Source organism: Tachysurus fulvidraco, chromosome 9, assembly GCF_022655615.1.
Source record: "Tachysurus fulvidraco isolate hzauxx_2018 chromosome 9, HZAU_PFXX_2.0, whole genome shotgun sequence".
Lineage (NCBI taxonomy): Eukaryota > Metazoa > Chordata > Actinopteri > Siluriformes > Bagridae > Tachysurus > Tachysurus fulvidraco.
In genome coordinates, this window is record NC_062526.1 from 16851656 (window position 1) to 16879086 (window position 27431).

The window sequence follows — 27431 nt, forward strand, 5'->3', positions numbered from 1 at the left end:
AAAAGTGTAGTGTAATTTTTATTTTCAAGTTCATCAGGAAATTTACCAAAAATATATATTAAATAAAAAACATACATACTTGGTAAGTAAACAGCTTGAAGGTAGGTGATTTATATTTCCAGTTGAGTACAAAAGTGTGTGTCCCAGGTTTGAGTTTGTGAGCTTAAAAAAATAAAACAATTTGAGTTTGGAGCAGTATTGTCTGTGCTGTCAGGGTGGGAGGGGCTAACCTCTGTTTCCTGTCAATCACAGATAGCTCTTTCCTCTAAGAAAAAACACCCTCTAATTGTACCAATGTTTCAAGTTACCGGGTATTTTAATACTTTTGCTCTCAAACGTACACACTTTTGCACACACACATTGTTATAAAATATGTCCTATGTAGCAATACATAAATATATCATTCTTGATACATTTAAGTTTACAAAAGTGCAAAGTGACTCATATTGCATTTAGTTTCAGTAAACACATCACATTTCAAACAGTTAAAAAAGGCATTAAATAATCCATGATAAAAAGCAATAAAAATAACTTTGCTAAAAATGCTACATATGGTACATAATCTCAAAAGCTTAAAAGACAAGAAATTACAAAAAGGTATCAAAATATCCTTCATTGAGGAAAACACTGCCAAAAAAAAAATCACTCACAACTGTGAGTATAAACAAAATTAATACAGATTATTACAGTAATTACTGTATTATTCCTCTGTACCTGTAGGTCATGTTTTCCACACTGAGAAAGAACAGAAATCTCCTTTAAGAAGCTCATCATATGTCTAAGAGTAGCTGCTGACTTCAGTTACTGAAGGATTTGTGAAAATGTGTCCAGTTTTATTAGCAATCTTTGTTGTTTTTGTTAAGATTCTTCTAATTGATGTAACACCACATTAAAACCCACTGGACTCTAAATTAAACCCCAAAAATAAACAAACCCAAACACAGAAGAAACATTACATGGATCTGGATGTTGGCTTGAAGAAAATCTAATAATAAATGTGTGTTAAAAAACCTTCCTAGGCCTCCAGTCCTTCACAAAACACATCATCTGATTTAGTCTCTGACTAATATGGAGTACAGCATGTTTACTGTACATTTACTGACTGTTGCAGGGATTCTCTGAACTCCTTCCTCTGCACTGTACAATCAGTAGTTTCATTTAAAAAATAAAGCTGTGGTAGTGACTCAGCTGCTGCCCTTACACTTCTGTTCTTTCTCTTTCTTTGTCTTTAAGCTTGTACTTTTATCAACAGTAATAAATCCCCTCCTCCTGATAAAGTCCATAGGTTCTGATAAAGACTGAAAATAAGCATTACACTCGAGTCGGAGTTAAACCCATATGAAAGATGTCTGTATTCACTCTTCACATCCTGAATAGAAGCTTCAGTAGAGGAAGACCTGGACAGGAAATCACTCTTCAGTGTGGAGGTTTACTTCCTGGTTTGGACTTAACGTCACTGTGTGGAGTCTAAAAGACAGATGATGATCAGACACTTATTAAACAAACTGTCTTCTGTAACTGATCTTCAGGAAACAACCAACGTTCCACTCAATATAAATTCAGTGAGCTGAGAACAGTCAATACTGCTTCTCTAAATTAAACTGTAAATATATTAAATGTATTACAAATATCAAAATATGTACTTTCACACACATTTAAGGGATGCATCTCAGTTCCATTCTGTTGAACTTCATGGGGATTTTCTGCACCAGAACTTCTCTTCTTCCAGATGAACACTCCAACAACAGCAACGAGAACAAGGAGAGTGACGACTGCAGCAACAATGATACCAATATTCCCTCTACCTGATCCTCCACCTGATCCTTCATCTGATCCTCCATCTGATCCCGAACCTGTTAAATCAGCACATAGTCTTTATTATCTGCTGCATCAGTAAATTAGTTTTTACTGTGTAGTTTTATAGGACAGTGTTTCTGACCGTTTGTGTTTGATTGCTTGTTCACATTCAGCACTAACTCCTTCTCCAAGCTACTGTGCTGAATCACACAGGTGTAGTTGTGTTTCTGCAGATCCTCAGCTGAGACATTCAGAAAGCTTCTCTTTTGGAAGCTTCCATCCTGGTTTATTAATGACACTCTGTGCTCTACGTTATCATGCACGTCCTCTCCGTCCTTCCTCCAGGAGATCATCACTGCTTTGGGGAAGAAACCTGTAGCGTGACACATCACCTCTGGAGAAGGCGAGTGTTTCTGGAACACTGACATCTCAGAATGAACTGCAAAGACACACAGGAAGAAATATTAAAACTCTTAAGCCAGGCTCACACTGTGCCTTTTTTCAAAACCCTTCATGATTGTTGCTGTACAAAAATAATCCCCATGTCACATTGTAGGATCTCGGTTATCATTCTGTCAGACAGTCAGGACACATAAAATTTGGACACACACAAGAAGACTTGTCCGGATTTTTATGTCATCAATCCATGACACGATCAGTCCTGCATTCTCTCACTAAAATGGCAGGTATCAGCAAACAAAAAGCAATTTGTAGCATTAATTTTGTTTGCTAATAAAATCAGCAATCAAAGACGACCGAGTTTACTCTAGGATTCTAGAAATCTTTTAGGATTTTCGAAATTATGGCCAAAATCGCACAGTGTGAGACATTAGACATTAAATTATAAATCTGACAATGTCACCATCAAAGTGAGTGTTAATACTAAAGGAGTGTGTTATTAGTCAAATGTGTGTTGTGAAGTGTGTTTACAATCATTGTGTGTTGTGAAGGATGAAAGAGTATTTTGGAGTGTGTGCTCTGTGTGTGTGTGTTTTGAGGTGTGTGTGAGTAACAGCTGTAGTTACAGTAACAGAGCAGGTCACACACTTTACCTTTCCTCTCTAGAGTCTCTCTGCTGTGATTCACAAACTTCTGTAACTGATCAATACAGTTGAATTGCAGGTAGTCCATCCAGTATCTAGCCTTTTCTCCTTTAGGATCCCACTTGTTTATAAAGATCTCTGCTTTCTCATTAGCTGCAGTCCAGGTTCGGCATCCAAGTTCCTGGCACCAGTTCAGATACAGACTGATGAAATCTTCTCCATCATAACGGTACTGACTGTATCCTCTAACAGTGCCGTTATCAAGCCCACAGCCAAACATCCACTGGAGTGTATGATCACCTGCGCGCGCACACACACACACACACAGAGAAATTAAAAGCTGCTAAAATAAAATTTGTTTAATTTCCACATTTAAGCATATTGTTGTTTTTTCAGTTGTTGTATTTTTCTTGTTGCTGCACCATAAGACTGAATGAAACACAATTTCAATCCTCTGTATGTCCTGGACATATAACAGAATTGACAATAAAGCTGATTCTGACTCTGATATTGCTGAGACTTTATTACTGGTTATTACAGATTTTTCCACTGGAATCTCAGATACAGATATACAGTTAGCTCCATATATATTTGGACAGAGGCACAATTTTTTTTTTAAAGGTATTTATCAAAACATATTCAGGCTATAGTTGGTTATGTATATTGGGCTGAACGTGCAGTCTCTCAGGTTTAATTTGAGGGTATTTAAATACAAATTGGAGGAAGGGTACTTGTTCATGAGTGAGGGAAGAATGGAGCGGGAGATCAACAGGAGGATCGGTGTATCTATTGCAGTGATGCGGTCGATATACCGGTCTGTTGTGGTGAAGAAAGAGCTGAGCCGCAAGACAAAGCTCTCTATTTACCAGTCGATCTACGTTCCTACCCTCACCTATGGTCATGAGCTTTTTGTCATGACCGAAAGGACGAGATCCTGGATACAGGCGGCCGAAATGAGTTTCCTCCGTAGGGTGGCTGGGCGCTCCCTTAGAGACAAGGTGAGGAGCTCGGTCACACAGGAGGAGCTCAGGGTAGAGCCGGTGATCCTCCACACCGAGAGGAGTCAGCTGAGGTGGCTCGTGCATCTGTTCCGGATGCCTCCTGGACGTCTCCCTGGGGGGGCCTTCCGGGCATGTCCAACCGGGAGGAGGCCCTGGGAAAGACCTAGGATACGCTGGAGGGACTATGTCTCTCGGCTGGCCTGGGAACGCTTTGGTATTCCCCCGGGAGAGCTGGAGGAAGTGTCTGGGGAGAGGGAAGTCTGGGCGTTCCTGCTTAGACTGCTGCCCCCCGTGACCCGGCCCTGGATAAGTGGTAGAAGATAGATGATAGATGGATGGAGGAAGGGTCTAGGAATTACAGCTCAGTAGCCACCCCCCCCCCCCCCTTTCAAGGGACCAAAAGTAATTGGAAAATTGAATCAAAAGCTGTTTCATGGATAGGTGTAGGCTATTCCTTCATTATTTCTTCATCAATTAAGAAGGTAAAAAGTCTGGGTTTCATTCTAAGTGTGGTATTCATCATGCGTTCAAAGGAGCTCTCCTTGCAAGTCAAACAGTCCACCATTAGGCTTCGAAAACAAAACAAATCCATCAGATAGATAGCAGGAACATTAGGAGAGGCAAGATCAACAGTTTGGTACATTCTAAGAAAAAAAGAATGTAATGGTGAGCTCAGCAACATAAAAAGGCCTGGCCGTCCACGGAAGACAACAGTAGTAGATGATCGCAGGATCCTCTCCATGGTAAAGCAAAACCCATTCACAACATCCAGCCAAGTGAAGGACACTCTCCAGGAGGCAGGGGTGTCATTGTCAAAGCCTACAATCAAGAGAAGACTTCACAAGAGCAAATACAAAAGGTTTAACCACAAGGTGCAAAACATTCATAACCCTCAAGAATAGAAAGGCCAGATTAGACTTGCCAAAAAGCATCTAAAAAAGCCTGACCAGGATTTTTGGACTGAGGAAACTAAGAACAACCTTTACCCAAATGACAGGAAGAGAAAAGTATGGAGGAGGTTTGGAACAGCTCATGATCCAAAGCATACAACGTCATCTGTAAAACATAGCGGAGGCAGTGTAATGGCATGGGCATGCATGGCTTCCAGTGCCACTGGGTCACTGGTTTTTATTGATGATGTGACAGAAGACAGAAGGAGCCGGATGAATTCTGAAGCATATAGGAATATACTGTCTGCCCAGATTAAGCCAAATGCAGCAAAGTTGATCGGAGGGCATTTCACAGTACAGATGGACAATGATCCAAAACATACTGAAAAAGCAACCCAGGAGTTTTTTAAGGAAAAGAAATGGAATATTCTGCAATGCCCGAGTCAATCACCTGATCTCAACTCGATTGAACATGTATTTCACTGCAAAATTAAAGGAAGAAAGACCAACGAACAAACATCAACTGAAGACAGCTGCAGTATAGGCCTGGTAAAGCATCAGAAAGGAGGAAACCCAGTTACCAATTACATTTGAGCACCTGAAAATGGGTTTCTGAACCTTTTACTTGATATTTTTATTCAACCCCTTTAATTAAAGCTGAATGTCTGCTCTTCAAATGCATCTTGTTTTTTTTAATTTACATTTTATTCTGGTGGCATACATAGCCAAAAGTATGAAAATTCTGCCTGTGTCCAAATATACTGTACTTGGACCTAACTGTATATAACAGCATCTAAAATGTTGATTCTTGGTGTTAATCTCTAACATTGAATACATTAATGCTGGCTCACTAGGTTACATACTTAAGATACCATGAAGATGAAATAAGCTGAACTTTACTGAACATCTTACAGAATCACACACAGCTCTTCAGGACACTATGTGTCTGATACTATGTGTTTTCCTGTCACACAATGTGTGAGCTCATTGTTCTACAGGAGCAATCAGTCATACAGGTGACAACATTGAGTAGAATCTAATTGATATTTTCATCATTTGGTAATTTTCATCAAGTCTACAAAATGTTGGGTAGGTAACACTGACAAAGGCACAGATTTAGGAACATTGTCTAAGTTAATCTATACCAGTTGTTATTTCTGAGTAGCTTTTGTTTGTGTTTTTGCTAAGCTACAGATGACATTTCTTCTAATTGTTTGTGTGTTTGGTCTGTAACAAGGATTCACTCTGCTGTTTCAGTAAAGCTTTTGTGCCTCCTGCTGGAGGAAGGTGGAATTGGAGTAAGGTTTTGAGGTTTATTTGCTTATTTTTCAGTACTCCGGTCCCATAGGTTAACCATTCATCAAAGGTTTCACAGTTAGTTAGTGATTAAAGCTCTGAGTTTCACCTTCAGTTTGATTCAAGCTTTTCATCACTGTATCCACAGTGTTTTGGAGTTGATACCGATGATGTTCTGTTTGTCTGTTCCAGTAATCTTTATCATCAGCAGTGATCTTTATCCACTCTGTCTTATAGATCATCTTCTTGATGCTACTGTTGTAGTACACAAACTGTTCTCCATCCAGCAGACCAACAGCAGTGATATTTATTTCTGGTGTGACAGCGGTGTAGAAGAACTGCAGAGAGTGTGTATCTGTAAAGGATTAAATACATTTTTTAACATATGTGACAAAACTATTTTTGGATAAATTCTAAATTAAATTCTAAATTCTACAAAATTCAGAAAGAAATCACCAACAATTAGTGAATTAATAAGGCACACCTGATACACACACACAAACACAGTTATCAGGTGAAAATAACTGTAAGAGTTGATTATTTGAACTGAATAAATTTGACTAAAGTGTAAAAACATGGTCAGTGTTAGTCATTATGGATTAATTTAAGCCATTTTAATAAAACAATCAATTTAAGCCATTTTAATTAAACCTATAATGCAATGAAATGTGTAAAACCTGAAGGGTCTGAATCTGTTCAGGACTCATAGTAACATTTCTGTAAGGTTTGATTTAGACTCTTCATATCCAGTCACCAGTTCGTGGCGCTATAACAGTATTTGCAGCACCAGGGTCCTGGAGAAACGTTGTTTCATTTCATGATGTACTGCATCAGGTATATATAATTGAAATGACAATAAAAGCTTCTTGACTTGACCTAAAATGAACACAGAGATGTGATTATATCTCATCCCTGACCATACATGTGAACTCTGGGTCACACCGTATGAAACTGTTCAGAATACATGCAGTTCTGCTGGAATTGAACATCATGAATGTCTTTACATCCTGCTGATTATAAGGGATATGAATCTAAATTAAAAAATCTAATTTAATCTTCTTTGTAGTGTATTAAAAGGCTTGTTATAAAGGTCACATCCTCTTGCCAAAGAGAGTATTATGATGATCAATCACTAATCTCATTAGACACATCAATTATAAATAAAGAATATTTTTAAATAAATAAAAATAATTAAATATATATAAGGATACTGAGAAGAATTGGTGTATAATCTGACTTCCTGTGTCCTAACAAGGCCCATCACACTGATTCATTACATTTCCATGGCAACAGTTTTTGAGACATTAAAAATTCTTTCATCATGAATTTACTGACATCATCGGACAAAATTGTATATAAATTTAAAAAAAATTAACTAAAATATTATTTAAATAAAGTAAAACATCACTAGGCTGTACAGGGAGCACCAGATCATGGTGCAGTCATTAACCTCCATAACATCTAGAGCAGGGGTGTTAAACTCAAATTCACAGTGGGCCAAAATATAAAACTGAGAAAGTCACAGGCCAAACTGAATATTTACTGAAAAATTAACCGCAACTGATATGTAATGTTCAACCTTTTTCATATGGAAACAAACTTTAGTTTTGCTTAAACACAGGATTTGGAATAACCAGAGCTTGATATTATATGCACATAAGAAATTAAATTTGAAATAAAAGACACATCAGTTTTGTTCATTTCGCAATCTTTGACCATACACTTTTTGACAAACTCTCCCTCGTTAAAGGGCCGGGCAGATTTTGCAATCTCTGCTGCCACAATAACGCTTTACAGCAGCTTCACTTTTTGATTTTGCTTTCCTGAACATAATCTGCCGGGAAACCAGACTTTTTTTCATCTCCTCCGCCTTCTGGAGCTTCTGCTTTATGTCCAGGTCCTTATACTTCTCATAATGTTTCTTTTCATAGTATCTTCTTATGTTATATTCTTTCGTTAAAGACACGCTAGCTCCGTTAGCACACAAGACAAACAGGTCTGTCCTTTATATTCGTGAACAGATAATCTGCCTAACTCCCTTTTCAGTGAGTAAAGAGTTGAAATGTATAAAATGTACCCCAAATGATTATTAAGGATTTACATTTACCACATGAGAAATGCAAATATTATTATTATTATTAGTGGAGAGTGGGGCACAAACTATCTCTTTGTTTTCAATAGTTTAGTTTAACATTATTGTTACATATGTCTGGTACAAATATGCGAATATATGGCAAGTCATGGCCTAATGGTTAGAAAGTCTGACTTGTAACCCTAAGGTTGTGGGTTCGAGTCTCGGGCCCACAGCTCCGGGTGTGTGTTCACGGTGTGTGTGTGTTCACTGCTGTGTGTGGGTGGGTCAAATGCAGAGAACGAATTCTGAGTATGGGTCACCGTACTTAGCCGTATGTCACGTCACTTTCTTTCTTCTTTTTATATATATGTATGTATGTATGTATGTATGTATACATATATATATTGTATGTATACATACTATATATATATATATATATATATATATATATATATATATATATATATATATATATATATACATACATACATACATACACACATACATACAAACATATACACACACACACAAAGTCAAAAACTATTGTGATGGACCATAAACATCAACAGTGGGAAGTGAAGACTGCTGAGAAGGCTGTAAGCCATTTACACTAGCAGAGTTTACAGCAGCGGTGTCCAACCTTATCCACAAAGGGCCGGTGTGGGTGCAGGTTTTCGTTCTAATTTTCATTGGTGTGGCGTCTGCTTGGAATGAAAACCTGAACTCACACCGGCCCTTTCCCGATAAGATTGGATACCGCTGGTTTACAGAGTTTACAGAACTTCCTCAATCCACCAAACCCAGGACTGGTCACGTTCCTCTCTCATGGCGGAGTTTACATAAGCGCGACGTGCAGGACTTTATGCACCTAACGGTTACAAACAAGTGTCAACTATTTCATAAAATAACAGACTGAACTGTTTCATCTTGAACATTTGTTAGTGTTATTATTACTATTATTATTATTGCACGTTACCGCTGTGTTTTTGTAATTTCATGTAAAGACACAGATAAAAACATTTCTGTTTAATATTAAACTTAAGAGTAAAATGAGACCCACAGCTTATATTCAGTCTGCTGTTTCTACTGACCAACATTTACAGAATATAACTTTATAATTATTTAATAACGTATATTTCTAAACTTACCTGCTGCATAAAGATGAACAGAAAATGTGAGTAAAAGCAAAACATTAGATACAGCGCTGCTGTACTCCATTTTACAGTGCAGACTTTAACCGAACAGAAATAAACAGTTTCACTCATAAAAATGTTCGTCACCGCGTTTAACGAGAAATAATAAAAAAAGTATAAAACTCATATTTTCATAGCGACATCATTTCATTTTCATATTTTCATTTTCATACTCATATTTTCATAATTCATTTTGATTAAAGTGCCGAGGTTTCGACAGTACATTCACTAAATATGGCGGTAAAGTGGCCGTGTTTCTGGAGGTCCAATGGCAGCAAGAAGTCCTGCCATACGAGGAGGGACCTACTATTTCGTGGCAGCCAATCAGTATCGTCCAACGTAGTTGCAACCAATCACATTTGACTGTCAGCTGTCGCTAATAACCGGAAGTCGGAGGTGGATGACGCTTTCATAGATATATACACACACTAGATGTCGCCTTGTATAGGAGCGAATGCGTCAATAGAGCCGCCATCTTGGTACGGGGGACCCTCTCCTCTTAATGCATTAGCGTCAATGTAGGCAAAGAAATAAAACCACCATAAATCGTCATGAATGCGATTTCTAGTTTTTTTTGGTTCGTTCCAAAGGTCATTTACCATTAAGTCCAGTGAAAATGTAAGGTTTTGATATTAAGATAATCCTTTCCCGCAATACTTTTGCCACATTAAATAAGTATGTAATAAAGTCACATAAACCAAAAAAAAAAAACAAACAAAAAAAAAAAAACAACAACAACAAAGTTTGACTTTGAGGCTGAACTGCCAAGCTAAATGGTGACATCCTTCCAGGACTGTCAGCTGAATTATCCATTTAAAAAAAAAGTGTTTAGTGTCCCTGCAACTTGTCCATGTCTGACGTATCTGTTTGTCACTTGGGAATCTACACACAGATTCAGATGCAGATTATTTTATTTAATGCCATGTCAGCGATCAAAAGCTATTTTCATGGCAAAAATTCAATTACAAAAACACAAATATCATATAAATATAATAAAAGCAAAACAAATATAAACAGCAAGTCATATTATACAATTTTCTTTTTTAATTAACATACGATAAAAAAAAATCCAAAACCTTTTCAGGCATAATGTCATTAAATATGTCTTTAAGTGAAGTAACTTGATAAAAGAGCATTCTGCTTTCTGCTAAAAGAGCAAGTCCAGGACAATCTAATAAAATATGTTTGACAGACGAGGGAATCATACAGAACATACATAAAGTTGGGTCTTTTCACCTTTAAGCAAAGAAAGCATGGGTCAATTTTTAATGTCCTTATTAAGAGCTTCGGAATCTACAAACATTGTCGGATTTCCTGTCAAAAACTAATGGGTAACTAGCATGGATTAGCTGTGGTCGTTAATCAAGGACTAAAACAAACCAATGTAACCAGAAATATAATTTCGTAACATTCAATATCATAAAACACATTCTCACTTGTGTAATGTAATCCCTTGCTATCTGGTTTTTATATTTATTTCATTTGAACAACCAAACGCAGCACAGAAGTCCGGCATCGTCCATGCATTTAAAGTACAAGAACACCGTACAAAGATGGTGGCGGTTTTGACGCATTTTTGGACCCCAAGGCCATATCTAGTGTATAGATATCTATGAAATTGACTTGCCCGATGTGACTGTAACATGGTTGTTTACGACTGTCAGCTGAGAATGAGGGGCGCTTGCTGTTCGTTACTACGCGTCAATACAGTGGCAAGGCATTCTGGGATTTGATATGAACTCGCGGGCCAAATATAATTACACCAGTATAATTACCAGAGTTTGACACCCTTGGCTTAGAGGGACAAAATACAGTTACATATTAGAGACCAGAGGCATACAGTCATTCTAATACAGTAAATGGTAAACTTATTTACACTTTGCTGTAGGAGAAGCAATATCCTACCTGTTGGTTTCTCTGAAAATATGGACAATGGATGCCACTGTGTCATTCACCAGCTATCTGTATGATAGCTTATGGTTTATGACATGGTCAATGATAGTAGCTCTTATTTGATCTTATTTTCTCTCTTATCTGTATTAACTGTATGTATTTTGTATCAAAGCAAAAAGAAATGTGTTAGTTGTATAGCCTACAAAGACGGATGTTGTGCTAACCGTGTTAAGAGTTAATATAGTTAATATTGTTAAATGTATTGGAAAAACTGTCATAGCGATTGTAAAAAACTGTAATAGGCCATAAGGTGAACTAGGAAAAAGTGGCTAGAAAGTGATTTTTGTTCCCACGCATGCATTTTTGCATAGACAACACCCTTTTTGACTTAATGTTAAAGGTTCTCGTCTTCTGTCTTCTTCTCGGTTCTCTGAGTTTTTTGTCACGATACATAAATGGGTATAATTGTGAATTTAAAAACACTAAAATCGTATGCTGCTGGTTTTACTTATAACTTTTTTTCATTTTTGCAACACAAAATCTCTCTCAAACTGACCTTTATACATGTACCTAAACATTTGAGAAAGGTATCGGTTCATTAAATACTCAAATGTGAATGTAGACCATAAAATATGGCAAATTTCTAGAAAATATGCTTCAACTTCATGGATTGGCACCAAGCAAAATTAAACATACACATTGTGTACACAAAACTGTGATGTATTATACATCAAAATTTTAAGTAGGCACTGTGTAATCACAGAAAAATAAAGAAGTAGCACACTTTGGCCCAAGTTGTCTGAAATTACTGAAAATGCGGACCCCCGTCCTGGACTTAAGTTTCTTTTTAGGAAATTCAGTTGTTGAGGTACTACTACTCGATGACACAGACTGGTCTTTGTAAGTATCTTGAACTTCAGAATGCTGTATGACACGTTTCTCTGCTGCATCCAAGCGCTTTTTGACAATGAAACGCCTGTAGCAAGTGCAACCCAGCATCTTTGGGAACATTTTCAAATTCGATTTCTAGACAATGTTTGTATGTTTCTGCCAGGGGCGATTCTAGGGTCAGAGCTTTAGGGATGCTGAGCTCATTTTTAGATGTGCTGATGCTAAGGATATGATCAACACACACACACACACACACACACACACACACACACACACACACACAGAGACACACACACAGAGACAGAGAGACTAGGAGTTCAGCCTGGTTCAGGTTAAAATAAGTGTAGGCAAGAAACGTGGGCATCGTATAAAAAGTACAACGTTTATTGAATACTTGCAATTAAAATAGAAACTTACTTAAAATATACTCAGTCCTAAAGAGCCCTTACGAACAGCTCAAACCAACATTACAAAAGCAACAACAAAAAAAGTCCTCACTGTTAAGAAAGTCCAGTGACAGACAAGTACACAAATAACAACGATCAAATGAAAGAAATATTAAACAACCAATTTACGTACAGGGCTGGGGTTATCCACCGAGGCGATCACCAGGGCTAGTTATCCAAACGCACACTTCCACACACACCTCACCGTGAACTCAGAGCACACACTCGTACACTTTAAGAATGTCGCACGGCACACGTTGAAATAGCAGCACCACCAAAAGGTATTTCACCCGTGGGACCCCCCAGCTCCTGAAAGAAATCCAAACCAAAATAAATACATCCCAACAGAAAATCAATGAAAAGCAGATAGAAGTCACGATTCAACACAACGGAAACTTTGTAAAAATTTTGAGGGAAACAGGACTCAAAGGAGCGGCCACGTTGTTCTTAAGCCAGCCCCAGGAAATGCTAAAAGCATACTAAAAGTTTACGTACGCCCAAAAGCCAAAAATAGCGCACGCCAAAAAAAAAAAATTCCGATTTATAAAACCGTGCGTACGCACACTTGTAAGCAATGTTCCCTTTATAAATCACAGATCACCAGCCTCAAATCCCGCCTGTACACGCCCATTAATAGTCAATGCAAATCACTGCGCGGGCACGAGAGTGGACCTCGTTATAATGAATTTCCTCTGCGCTCTGTGTTTAAAAATGGGGCTCAGGGGTACCCCAGCGTCTCAGGGGTAGCCACTGTTGCCTGCAGGTTATAATCATATTAAAAACAACATTGTTACATTTTCTACGTTTTAATATTGTTAAACTCACCAAGAAGCCAGCCATCACGTAGCTGCTGCGCCTGCATTTAGTCTGTTCCCTACACTGTTATGTCTCAAGATAAAGGAATCATGTGTTGAACCAGGCCAGCGTGCCACGATGTTTGTGAGGGTCATGTTGGAGTCACATATGATTTGCACATTAATAGAATGCACATGCTTTCTATTAACATAAGCAAATTAATTTTCAGATGGTGCCCTTATAGCAACATGAGCGCAGTCAATTGCGCCGATTACATTTGGGAAACCAGACATTGCTGCAAAATTTCATTTTAATTTCGGCCTGTTCTCGCACAGTGTAGGGGCACCTGATGTATCGACTACCCATATTAAGTATACCATGTAAATGTCTGCAAGACAGTTAACTGTTCTTTGTTATTAATATAAGTTGGTTTCAATGCATGAAAATTTAAACAGAGGGTTGGGAGTGTAGTATGTGATGTTCAGAGAGTGTGTGCATGTTTCTTTAAAACTACGTGATGCACACGTGATGCTAGTGTTGCGCGGGACTATGGAATTATGGGTCAGAGCGTAGCAATGACATGCATATGTTAACATGCTGACATAAATAATTACCATTTATCTGCATGTGGTTCAAAAGGCGCACACGGTAACTGTTAATAGCATGTCAAATATTATAATGTTGTTCATGTGCTGTTGTGTAGGATGTAATATATATAAGTTGTATATAAGTGTATTGTGCATTGTAATGTGATTGGGACTAATTATGAATGGATTGTAATTTGTGGATGTTTATTATGACTGTGAGATGTATATTTGAATGTTATATGTTTATATTTTTTGTAGTTTTCACGGTGTCTGAAGGGAGAGCGCGTGAGAGAGTGTAAATAAATTCAAACGACATCAGTACGATGCGTGGACATTATTTTATTGAACCAGTGCAGCTACAGTGAAAACGTACCGCTGGTATTGCCAAAAAAGATTAAAGTCAAAGAAATCAAAGAGAAGATTGGCGGTTATCCGAAGAGAAGACTATCGCTGAGTGTGGGCGGAGCATTAGTTTGCTGATTAAGAGAAGACGGGAGTGCTGGCTCCTGGCAACGTTAAAAACAGTACACTAATTCACCAAGAGAGGGCGTCAGACTACGGTTTTGCAAATATCCTTTACAACTAAGGCTTCAAGTGCAACGTTGCTGTAATATATTACTCTCTACAGACAGAAAAGTACGACGGAATAAACAATGTCAGTTCATAGAGAGACATCACAAGTTGAGGAACCTACTGGACAAATTGAGTCCATTCAGGCAGAATTTACCACAACAGAAATGCACCAGATTGCAATAGAGTCAACCTCTGTCACTACCAAGAAAAAAGAACCTAGAAAGTCCTCACGGGATAGAAAATTAACCCCAAAAATGCTGGAGCTTAAGCAACAAGAGGTTTCTCAGAAGGAGAACAAATTCATTAAGTTATATGGAAGCTGGAAAGAGCAAGTTAAAACCACACGTACCAAACTCAAAGATGAGTGCTCTGACAAAGATTTATGTGACATGCTTGATGCTGTAGAAAAGCTTGAAATGCAAATAAGAGAGCTGTATGAAAATATTCGATCCCAGTCAGTACCTTCCACTGACATTAGAAGAAAGATGGATACCTGCACGGCAGTAACCGCAGATTTAATGGGGCTAATGAAAGTACGTATGAGTGAAGTAGGGATGGAGGAATTTGATGCTAAGGCAGAAAATGCTAGACTTCATATGGTGCTTGACAAAGAGTATGCCCAGTCAATATTTGAGACTTCAATTTCCAAATCTACCGCTCAAAGTGACCACTCAAGGTGTTCATCAGAACAACCAAGCATCATAACAAAAAGAGCAGAGTATGCTGCACAGCTCACAGCAAAGCAGGCTGAAATAAAGATGGAAGAGGCTATCGCTGCACAAAGGCAAGAACTTAAAAGACTCGAAAATGAACGAGATCTGCAAGTAATAGCGGCTAAGCTCAAAGCATACTCGGAAGCAGATTCAGGCGAAGCAAGTAATCAAAGCAGATCACCAAGCAGTGACGCAGCCTATCGTCCTCCAGTTTCTCAAAAGGAAATAAAAAATTAACAGATTTGTGAGAACAATGACAATGTGCAAACAAACCATACAAACAATGATGCATCGTTAGCACAAGCCCTACGTGACACAATGGTACTCACCAGACTTCCAGCACCCGAGCCCTCAGTCTTCTCAGGGGATCCACTTAAATTCTTAGAGTGGAGCGCAAGTTTCAAGGCATTGATTGAAAGACGATGCACAAATCCAGCTGATAGGTTGTTTTACCTACAAAAATATGTCAGTGGAGAAGCACGATGTGTGTTAGAAGGAAGCTTCTTTAGGAAGGATGATGAAGCTTATGACCAGGCATGGGACGCACTGAATTCTAGATACGGACACCCCTTTGTGATTCAGCGGGCATTTAGAGAGAAACTGAATAACTGGCCAAAGATAGGTTCAAAGGACTCAGTTAAATTGAGACAATTCAGTGATTTCCTCACAGCATGTAATAACGCTATGCCATATGTCAAAGGACTTCAGGTGTTAAATGACTGTGAAGAAAATCAAAAGATGTTGCAGAAACTTCCAGACTGGGTGACTTCACGCTGGAACCGCCATGTGACAAAGCAGTTGAGAAAAACAGAAGAATACCCTAATTTCAAGGAGTTTGCTGAGTTTATGGCACAAGAAGCAGAAATTGCATGTAACCCTGTAACATCGTTTAGTGCTTTGAAGTCACCTGATGAAAAACCAACTAGAGATGTAAGACGACAAAGAGCTAATGCATTGATCACAAATGTGAAAGCACCAGATAAGTCAAACGCAGAGATGAAAGCTTACAGTGCTGTAGAACATAACACAAGAACCTCAAATGGAATTAAGAGAGTAAATGTCCCATCTTCAGGTTCAAACCCAGTTCCTTGCAAGTGCTGTGGAGAAAACCATTCTATCCACAAATGTCAAAGGTTTGCTAACAAGCCAGAAGAAGACAAGAAAAGATTCATATTTGACAACAACCTCTGCTTCGGCTGTCTTAGGAGAGGACACAACTCGAAGGACTGTAAGAGTAAAGCTATTTGTGCCATATGTACGAAGCACCATCCAACACCACTGCACGAAGACCGTTCTTCTACCATAGAAGACACATCTTCTCATGCAGTGCAATCTGAAGAAACAACTTCTTCTCTTTCTTGTTGTGTGGACAGAGGTGATGGTGGGAGCACATCTATGATAGTGCTTGTATGGATTTCTTTACCACAGCTCCTGAAAAGGAGATACTAGTGTATGCTTTATTGGACACACAGAGTAGCAACACCTTTGTGGATCAAGAGGTATGTGAAGAGGTGGGAGCAAGTTTAGAGCCTGTCAAGCTAAAACTAACGACAATGATGGGAAAAGATTCCATTATTCAGAGTGAAAGAGTTAGTGGGCTTAGAGTTAGGGGGTTTTCCTCCCAAAGTCTTGTAAACTTGCCACCTGCCTATACCAGAGATTTCATCCCTCTTTAGCGTTCCCACATTCCAACCCCTGAAACAGCCAGAAGGTGGAACCATCTGAACCGAATAGCACAAGAAATTCCAAAGTTGATGGATTGTAAGGTCGGAATTTTAATAGGCTATGACTGCTCCAGAGCACTGGCTCCACGACAAGTCATTATAGGAGGTGACGATGAGCCATATGCCACTAAGACGGACCTGGGATGGAGCATTGTTGGCAGCTCACCACGGGTTGCGAAGTCATCAGAGGTTATAGGCCTGTGCCATCGTGTATCCGTCAAAGAAATTCCACTACTGACACCAGCCACTGTTATCAAAGCCCTAGAATCAGACTTCAAAGACACAAGCCCTGGGAAAAAGACCATATCACAAGATGTCACATACAGTTTATGCAGTTACTGAATGACAAAATATGCTACAATGCAGATGGGCACCTGGAAATGCCCCTACCTTTTAAGACATGCCCCCAGCTTCCAGAGAATAAGCGGTTGGCTCTACTAAGACTGAAGCGTCTGAAAGGAAGACTTGATAAAGATCCCAAATTCAAGGATGACTATATTAAATTTATGGAAGGTGTATTTGAGGATGGTGATGCGGAGAGAGCTGAGCACTCACCCAGGGCAGGAAATACGTGGTATATTCCTCACCAAGGTGTCTATCACCCTAGAAAGCCAAACAAAATTAGGGTTGTGTTCGACTGCTCTGCCAAATATAATGGCACAGCCCTAAATGATCATTTGCTATCTGGACCTGATCTTACCAACGGCCTAACAGGAGTGCTTTGCAGATTCCGCAAATACCCAATTGCAGTCATCTGTGATGTTGAGATGTTCCACAGGTTCCATGTAAGCCAGGAGGATAGAGATTACTTACGGTTCCTGTGGTGGGAACATGGGGATACGAATTCTGAGCCAAAGGAATATCGTATGAAAGTCCATCTTTTTGGAGCGACATCCTCTCCTGCTTGTGCAGATTATGGAATGAAGTATCTCGCAAGCCAAAATGAAAAGGAGTATCCTGCAGCAGCCAACTTCATAAGGAAGAATTTCTATGTTGATGATGGCCTTGCTAGCGTAGATGTGGACACAGCTATCAACCTTGTGAAGGAAGCACAAAATGTGTGTGCTAAAGGAAGATTGCATCTTCATAAGTTCATCTCTAACAACAGAGAGGTTCTGGAGTCAATTCCTGACAGTGAAAGAGCTAGTGGAGTTCAGGATGTGGACCTCAGTCATGACAACCTCCCTGTCCAGACTGTGTTGGGAGTAAAGTGGAGTGTGAGTAGTGATGCCTTCACCTTCAAGGTTGCTCTGGATGAGAAACCAGCAACACGGCGAGGAATCCTTTCGACTGTGGCTTCTGTGTTTGACCCTCTAGGATTTCTAGCCCCTTTTCTACTGCAGGGAAAGAAAGTACTACAGGAGATGTGCCATAAAGGCATTGAATGGGATGAACCGCTGCCTGGAGAGTTAAGACCTCAATGGGAAAGCTGGTTAAACGATCTAAAGAATCTGGAAAAACTTCAGATCCCAAGGTGTTTCATTCCCCAAAATCTGGAAAGAGTGCAGAGAATTGAACTCCATCACTTTTCCGATGCGAGTAGCCACGGGTACGGTCAGTGCACATATATACGATTGCTCAGTGAAGACAAGGTGCACTGTTCTTTAGTCATAGGTAAAGCAAGGGTTGCACCCACAAAGGTTGTTACCATACCTAGACTCGAGTTAACAGCTGCAGTGGTCTCCTCAGCAGTCAGTAGTATGTTAAGAGAAGAACTGGAGCTCAAAATTGATCAAGAATATTTTTGGACTGATTCTAAAGTAGTCTTAGGTTACATCAATAACGATGCCCGAAGGTTTCACGTTTTCGTTGCCAATCGTGTCCAAAGAATCAGAGAAGCATCAGAACCTGTACAGTGGAACTACATCGATACAGACCAAAATCCAGCGGATCAAGCATCCAGAGGTCTCAGTGTTTCAGAGTTGATTAATTCAGACTGGCTTACTGGACCAAAGTTCTTGTGGAGAAGAGAGATCGTCATGCCAAAGTCAACTCCAGAGCTCTTGTTGGGAGATCCTGAAATCAAAACACAGGTTCTGCAAACCAAAGTAATACAAGAGGACAATTTTTTGGAGACATTTAATCGTTTCTCAAAATGGCATGCAGCATTAAATGTGGTTGCTCGGATCCAGCTACTAGCAAAAAGAGACAAAATACCAAAGCCCATAAATGTTGAAGACCTGAGGAAAGCCAGCATTGTACTCATTAAACTAGCACAAAGGGATGCTTTCAAAAAGGAAATGGATATGGATACTGAGCCATGACAAACTGCCAAATAATCATCCATTGTTCCAGCTTGACCCAGTGCTACAAGATGGTGTCCTTAGGGTGGGAGGGAGACTAAAGAAAGCTAACTTATCTCTGGACTTGAAGCATCCAGTGATCCTCCCTAAGGCAGGTGTGGTCACACATTTAATCCTGGGTTACTGTCACGATAAAACTCAGCATCAAGGCAGAGGGCAGACTCTCAATGAACTGAGAGCCAATGGTTACTGGGTCATTGGTGGCAGCAAAGTCATAGCCAACTACATAAAACAATGTGTTACCTGCAGGAGAGCTCGCAGGCCAACAGAAACACAAAGGATGGCGGATCTACCTATTAATCGTACTGAACCATCACCACCCTTCTCATACTGTGGAATCGATTGTTTTGGGCCATTTTACACCAAACAAGGTCGCAAGGAGCAAAAGAGGTATGGTCTCATATTCACCTGTCTTTCCTCCAGAGCAGTTCACGTTGAAATGTTGGATGACTTGACAACTGATGCCTTTATAAATGCCCTATGGTGTTTTATAGCTATTCGTGGAGCTGTGAGAGAAATCAGGTCTGATCAAGGCTCAAATTTTGTTGGGGCAAAAAATGAACTGTCAAGAGCACTAAAGGAAGTAGATAAAGACAGACTGACTGCTTACCTAGCCCAAAAACAATGCGACTTCACAATGAATGTGCCTGATGCCAGTCATATGGGTGGTATTTGGGAAAGGCAGATCAGGACCGTTAGGAGTGTTCTAAGCTGGGTCTTATCGCAAAGTGCTGGCAGACTAGATGATGCTTCTTTAAGAACATTCTTCTACGAAGCCATGTCAATTATCAACAGCCGTCCACTGAGCGTCAACTCACTTAATGATCCAAAAAGCCTAGAGCCCCTTACCCCAAACCATTTACTTACCATGAAAGCTTCTGTTCCACTGCCTCCACCAGGAAAATTTGTAGCAGAAGATATGTATGCCAGGAAAAGGTGGCGCAGGGTACAATATCTTACAGAGCAATTCTGGTGTAGATGGAGGAGAGAATATCTTGCAAATATCACCTTCAGACAACGCTGGCATTCTCCAAAACGGAATGTGAGGATTGGAGATATTGTTATTGTCAAAGAGGAAGAGATTCCACGCAATGAATGGAGGCTTGGAAGAGTGTTTGATGTTTGTAAAGATGAAGATGGATTGGTGCGAAAGGTCACAATACAAATAGGAGATAGAAAGTTAGGAAAGGAGGGTAAAAGACACAATAACCTTTCCATTCTGGAACGTCCCATCCATAAGTTAGTTGTACTCATAGAAAACAACTAAAGTGTGTTTCATTAGAAATAATTTAAACACTCACACATTGTAGAATATTTGAAACGTTAAATGTATGTAAGAGTTCGATAAATAACTGTTTCTGGTATGTGGTTCTGGAATTACTAGATTTATTCAAACCTGTGCTTAAAGTTCTCATAAATCAAAGTAATTGGTGGGAGTGTAAATGTCTGCAAGACAGTTAACTGTTCTTTGTTATTAATATAAGTTGGTTTCAATGCATGAAAATTTAAACAGAGGGTTGGGAGTGTAGTATGTGATGTTCAGAGAGTATGTGCATGTTTCTTTAAAACTACGTGATGCACACGTGATGCTAGTGTTGCGCGGGACTATGGAATTATGGGTCAGAGCGTAGCAATGACATGCATATGTTAACATGCTGACATAAATAATTACCATTTATCTGCATGTGGTTCAAAAGGCGCACACGGTAACTGTTAATAGCATGTCAAATATTATAATGTTGTTCATGTGCTGTTATGTAGGATGTAATATATATAAGTTGTATATAAGTGTATTGTGCATTGTAATGTGATTGGGACTAATTATGAATGGATTGTAATTTGTGGATGTTTATTATGACTGTGAGATGTATATTTGAATGTTGTATGTTTATATTTTTTGTAGTTTTCACGGTGTCTGAAGGGAGAGCGCGTGAGAGAGTGTAAATAAATTCAAACGACATCAGTACGATGCGTGGACATTATTTTATTGAACCAGTGCAGCTACATACCATTCAAAACGACAGATATTATGGCACTCAGGAACAGCTGTGATATACCAGACCTATAGGGTAAGATGATAGATTCCAATAGGATTATTTCATATGCGAAAAGGTTTTAGACACAAAGGTTTACTTATTTTTTTTGTATAAATACTTTACCTGTCTGCCAATTCCCGCTGGAAACAGCCGGTTGCCAAGAACCCCAGAGTGGTGAGGACTTGTATTTGGACTTGGATGGCATGGTTCCGGCATGTTGCCCTCTCTAATACTGGACCCAATTCAACGCATATATCTAAGAGCACAGCTCTAGGGAATCTAAATCGGCTTATTAGCCAGTCATCATAATGGGCCAGGAAATCATCATGGTCCCTGAAAACTCGTTCTCTCCTTACTCTCCCATTGGCGTAATCCTCCAACAGTTCCAGCTGTGCCACCATGAAGCATTACATACCCTGGTCACCGGAGGATTTATATGTTTCTAGCAATTAGACTGATCGTTAACACCTTGACAAAATCACAGAATTAATTTGTGGGCGAAAATTTAAGACGAAAATGTTATAGTGAACACATACTTCTTCATGAAGGTTTTGTAATGAACACCGTAATGGTTAGGACCGATGATGAGTAGCGATTGTGCTTTATGACTGTATTTGCAGACTTTGACATTTTATTATACATGTACATTAAGGAAAATATTCTGCAGTTCTCTAATAAATGGGTATTTCATGATATTCTGTATCACATGTAGTCGCGCCATCACCTCCTGCGCTCCCGTTGTGGACAATGTGACTGTAAGGCAGCGCTAATTATTCATTCATTCATTCATTTTCTACCGCTTATCCGAACTACTCGGGTCACGGGGAGCCTGTGCCTATCCTCAGGCGTCATTGGGCATCAAGGCAGGATACCCCCTGGATGGAGTAGCGTTGATTATTATTATTATTTTATTTTTAATACATTTTGAATTACGTTTGGATTTTACTACACTGTAAAAAATTTGGAGTGGGATTTACTTGAAAAAAGCTTGGAAAGTTTTTTCACTCAGAAAAGGCTATTAAATTTACAAATATTTGCCAAGTAAAAGCCTAAACATAATTATTAGTAAGTTTAATTAGACATTAAGTTTTTAATTGTTAAGCTTACTTGGGAATTCCCAGCTAATTTTATTGACTTTTTGTTTGTAAATATTACTTAAGTAATGCTTATAAATATATGATGATTTATTGCATTTTTTTTTTACACAAGAGGCCTAGTTATCTTTTTTAGTTATCTTGAGTAACCTTTACTGTAAATGTTCTAACATATCTACATATCTAACATAATTTGTGATGCATCATAACTGATGTCTTCAATAAATAAATAAATAAATAAAAAAGACATTTTCCTTGAGTACTTTTATTAAAGAAATGATCCAAACCAATGGACAAACTATGTGAAACAGTTCAGTACAACTTTAGCTCAACAAGTCTTTTGCGGACATTCTCACTTAAAAAACAATTAGCAAATACAAAAAGTATACAAAAGCAAATACACTCAATGCCAAACAAAATGGCCAGCTAGCAGACTTACATCAATAGCTTTCTCTGCAAAGAGCTAACTTTTGGAGAAAATTTCAAAGCATCCAGTCCAAGAAAAATTTTCGCTTTGAAGGATAGCTCAAGTTCAGAGAGTAAATGAAGCCCATGAGCAGAAGGCAGGCATTTGTAAGATTCTTGCATCCCGACAGTACCGCAGTTCCCTCAATGACGATGATGACATCAGCTATGTTGGCATCTTCCTCTCCTGTGGTGCTGCCCAGTACAACGATCTTCATTAGATGATTGGTGAAGCTATCTTCAATCATGTCTCTTCTGACATCCTGTCAAATACACAAATGAGTGAAAAAGTGGTTACAATATTGTACAGTAAGTTGTATGTTCTCTTTATTTTTCTGTGATAAGTGCCCCACACAGAGGTTAAATCTGTTATTAAATGAAGAATGAAAAAAGTAAGAAATGAAGAACTGTGTCTGCAAGACACTTAAACTAGTTGCAAATCTTCAGTACTGTAAAACGTTTTAGGCACTTGTGTAAATATTCTGTAAAGTGGGGATGCCTTTAAAATGTTTTCATAAATTAATTTGCATTTACCTTCTGTTGACTAAATCAATATTTGGTGTGATCACCCTTTGCACTTAAAGGGTTTGTTCACCCAAAAATAAAATTTCTGTCATTAATTACACTACTTAAATGTGATTTTATCTATTCATTTAATAAGAAATTAAACAATAATACAATTTTTTTTGTTCACAAAAAACAGGTAACACTGCAATGTACTCAAGTTCACAATGTTTCGAGGAAAATACATTCTTCAACAAGAAGAATCTTAGAAAAGTGCACAGACAATCTTGATGTAGGCAAGGAAGTGGTACAGTTCTGCTGTAGCTTCCATGTTTTTCCATCACATTCACTGTAAAACATTAATGAACATCTGCAAATGACTACATATTTTAAGCAGTTTAAGTTGCTACTAGAAACAAACAAAAAATAATAAGAGAAACTTTAAGAAGCACATTTTTGAACGGTTAATTTAATACACCCGAGACATATGCTAGCATTAGCGACAAGCACGTGTACATGCATACAGGCTTATATGCACCGACAAAAAAAATCACCTGAGAATATTCTAGTGTTAGCGACAAGCACGTGTACTGTACATGCATACACGCTTATATGACCCGACAGAAAAATCACCTGAGACATATGCTAGCGTTAGCGACAAGCACATGTACGTGCATACATGCTTATATGAGTCGACAGAAAAATCACCTGAGACATATGCTAGCGTTAGCGACAAGCACATGTACATGCATACACGCTTATATGAACCGACAAGAAAAAAAACTTATGCCAGCAAAATACTCATAGTAACATGAGCTATTTCTGTCAGGTCAGAAATAGCTCATGTTACTGTGAACGGACAGAAAATGAGAAAAAAAACTAGCATCAATCAACACATTTACACTAAGTCAACTTATTAACAATTAACTGATATAGGTTTTAGGGTAATCATTTATTGTCAGAAAGATATTTATATATTAGACTATTTACACTCACCGTTTCAAAGTGCTTTCTAAAATCAACGGTTTGCGCGCCGAGGACCAGACCAGACCCTACCTTTCGACACAGATGCATTTTGCTAATAACAGATGTTTGTGCAAATCGGCTCTTTAGCAAACTTAACTCTGTCAACTATTAACACTTGGCGCCTTAACTCTTTAGCCATCAGTCCTAATAGTTCTATAATTTTCTGCAAAGGTAGTTAAATTGACCAATAAACAAATATTTAATTAACTTACCATGTAATAATCACATCAGTCTTCAAGACGATTTTCCGTTGCACTCCTCTGCGCCACACCGCAACCAGGAACGCATGCGCATAGATTGCCTGGCTTCTTTGAGTACGTTTTACTTGGTTTTGTTATTTTTTGCATTAATTCATTAAATGACAAAACACTAAGTACATATTACTTAGGCAGTTCCATTTGAATTTACCTATGTATTTAAGCAAAATTAATCAAAACGAAACCTCAAGTAGCTTATTGAATTAAACGTGACATTTTGAAGTAAAAAGACAAAATAGTATTTGTTTGTAAAATTTACTTAAATGATGCTATCTTTATTTACAAGTTCAAAAAATCATTTTTTACAGTGTAGATGGATTTTGGATGTTGGATTTAATCTTCATGATAATGTGGATATAACGTATGAAATGGAGTGAAAATTAAATGTCATTAATTCTTATAATCGTTCTTCTCACATGAATTTTCTACAATCTAACTTGAGTTCACGACCTCACCATCTGTGTCGCCAATTCCCTTTGTCTCCAGAATGTGTGTACGCACGTCTCAAAGTTTGCTTAAAGGTGCGCACATTTTCCCGTCAAGTTTGTTTTTTATAGATCACAACCTTTGCCCGAAAACTGGCGTACGCACGTTTCCAGCCCCGTTTTGTGCGTACACACGCTTTATAAATGAGACCCCTGAACAGCATCCGACAGGGACACACACAATGATGAAAAGACAGGCTGAAACCACTATAGTAGCAGAAAAAGGGGAGGATACGGACGTGACACATCCCAGGCTCAAAACCAAAGCGCTCTAAATAGCGCCTGCTCGATATTGATTGGTGGTCATGAGCGTCAATCACCACTCGTACCTCGTTCATACGGTCACATACGCAATACACAGGTATGCAGTTTATTTGTCACGCTGCTGTTTTTGTTTTACGCTCTAGCAGTCAATAAACAGAACTGCATGCGTCTTGCGGAAGAAAATTGTAACCGGCGCTAATTCTCTCCTTTTATGTCTATGGACGAGTCACCCAGGTCTTGTCGAGGCCGGTTCTACGCAGGGGCAAGAGGGGGCAAATAAAGGTCTTGCCCCCTCAAATAAAGGTCTTGCCCCCTCAAATAAAATTTTTTAAATGTTAAGGTACGCCTTTTAATCACCGGTAGGGCACCCCATTGTTGAATCTGCGCGTTGTCATCACCACGCGTCACGGTGATTGGCAGACACAAATTGACCTGTTAAAGCAAAAGTTAAGACAAAAAGAGAAGGGAAGAAAACAAAAACAAAACACCATTCCAAAAAACAAACAATAATATGGGGACGTTACAATCAATATTTATTGAAAATTTCCTACAAGCACTTTTCAGACAGAAACCATAATGACGGCTACTCACTCACACTCATTTTCTACCGCTTATCCGAACTACCTCAGGTCACCGGGAGCCTGTGCCCATTTCAGGCGTCATTGGGGATCAAGGCAGGATACACCCTGGACGGAGTGCCAACCCATCGCAGGGCACACACACACACACTCTCATTCACTCACGCAATCACACACTGAAAATGAATATATTACAAGTTGACAAAATGAACTGCGGTAGCGGAAAAATCTGCCGAAAAAGGGACACTGCACACAATACGGTATTAGATTTCCCTCATGTCTGCCTGGTACCACACACGACCATGGCTAGAATACTCTGTTGAGTGAGATGCCTGCTTCTGTTTCCCCTGTCGGAAATATGGCAGCATTGTTAATGAGAGGGATGTTTTTTTACTTTAACTGGGTTTAACAACTGGAAAGCAGCCCTTGATCGAGACAAGGGGCTACAGAGGCATGTGTCCAGCCACAACCATGTGCATGCTTCAACTGTATGGACTCAGCACAAAAGCATAGAGGCGACAGGGGGAACTGTTGACTCCCTGTTGGTTGGTAAAACACTACTTGAAAAAAAAACCATTACTATGTCAAGAGTGTGGTCAGTGTTGTTAAGTTTCTCTGTGTGAATGAGTTGGGGCTCCGTAGGACTGCAGAAACCTTGAGGCCGAATGAAGCAGGTAATCATGACATCATTTCAGGTCTCTTTCTGAAACTAATGGAGTATACCTTAGAGAAGGATGAGAAGCTAGCAAGCATTGCTAAGGGTATCCCAAAGAATGCAAAATACACATCTCAGGATATCCGAAATGAAATTATTCAAACACTGACAGACATGGTGCTTAGAGAGGTCAGGAAAAAATATGAAAATGCTGATTCTTCGAGGTTCTGCCTCAAAAGTGATGGGACCAGAGACAGGTGCAATGTGGAAAATTTGTCTGTGATGATTCGCTTTGTGAGCAATTCCATGCCAGCGCAACATCTTATTGGGTTGCTTGACTTGCATCAACGTGATGCAGAGTATATTACCTCTGAGATATTGACACACCTTTCTGATGCTGGCTACAGTGCTGACAACATACTTAGCCAGTGTTATGATGGGGCTTTTATGATGAGTGTGGTAAGAGGTGGTGTACAAGTTCTGCTCCAAACGAAGCTATCTAGATATGTTCCATATATTCACTGCTACAACCACCAACTGCACCTAGCAGTTGTGCATGCTACTGTATGCAGAGTGAACCATGTGCAAAAAGATTTTTTGTTTTTTTGCAAAAAGTTTTTTCAGCACCACCATGTGTCTGAAAAATATGATGCACCTCATCTTAAAAGGCTGCTTGAAATCCGATGGACAAGCCACTATGAGGTGACAAAGTGCATTGTTGAAAATCAAAACCATATTCTCAGTATCCTATCTGAGATGACAGAGGATGAAGATGCTGCAGATGACCTGTGCACTGAGGCATCGGGCCTGCTATGTCAAATTAGGAGGCATCACTTCTTTGAGACTGG

The 27431-nt window shown here is 39.0% G+C and overlaps 2 protein-coding genes across 3 annotated transcripts; one reads left to right on the top strand and one right to left on the bottom strand.

Annotated features, from left to right (window-relative positions):
- On the bottom strand, nucleotides 1–9556 carry LOC113660586 (DLA class I histocompatibility antigen, A9/A9 alpha chain-like). 2 transcript variants are annotated; one of them, XM_047818272.1, is made up of 7 exons: nucleotides 9250–9556; nucleotides 6705–6903; nucleotides 6137–6382; nucleotides 2850–3140; nucleotides 1940–2236; nucleotides 1654–1853; nucleotides 1–1467 (listed from the first exon to the last, which is right to left on the bottom strand). In XM_047818272.1, exons 3-7 carry the CDS (start codon nucleotides 6267–6269, stop codon nucleotides 1417–1419), a joined length of 972 nt encoding a protein of 323 aa, XP_047674228.1. In that variant the 5' UTR covers nucleotides 6270–6382; nucleotides 6705–6903; nucleotides 9250–9556; the 3' UTR covers nucleotides 1–1416. The 2 variants fall into 2 exon arrangements, with proteins under 2 accessions (XP_047674228.1, XP_047674227.1); XM_047818271.1 differs by lacking the exon at nucleotides 6705–6903.
- Nucleotides 9557–16667: 7111 nt separating this feature from the next.
- LOC125145551 lies at nucleotides 16668–21228 on the top strand. Its single transcript, XM_047818856.1, has 2 exons — nucleotides 16668–20925; nucleotides 21123–21228. Exon 1 carries the CDS (start codon nucleotides 17060–17062, stop codon nucleotides 19178–19180), a length of 2121 nt encoding a protein of 706 aa, XP_047674812.1. The 5' UTR covers nucleotides 16668–17059; the 3' UTR covers nucleotides 19181–20925; nucleotides 21123–21228.
- The last annotated feature ends 6203 nt before the right edge of the window (nucleotides 21229–27431 follow it).

Coding starts and splice junctions, on each gene's coding strand:
- LOC113660586 (XM_047818271.1), bottom strand. CDS start 9,319: ATGGAGTACAGCAGCGCTGTATCTAATGTTTTGCTTTTACTCACATTT. Junction 3,141..6,136: donor AAGCTTGAATCAAACTGAAG/GTGAAACTCAGA, acceptor GTGCGCGCGCAG/GTGATCATACACTCCAGTGG. Junction 1,468..1,653: donor CTGAGATGCATCCCTTAAAT/GTGTGTGAAAGT, acceptor TCTGTCTTTTAG/ACTCCACACAGTGACGTTAA.
- LOC125145551 (XM_047818856.1), top strand. CDS start 17,060: ATGGAGCATTGTTGGCAGCTCACCACGGGTTGCGAAGTCATCAGAGGT.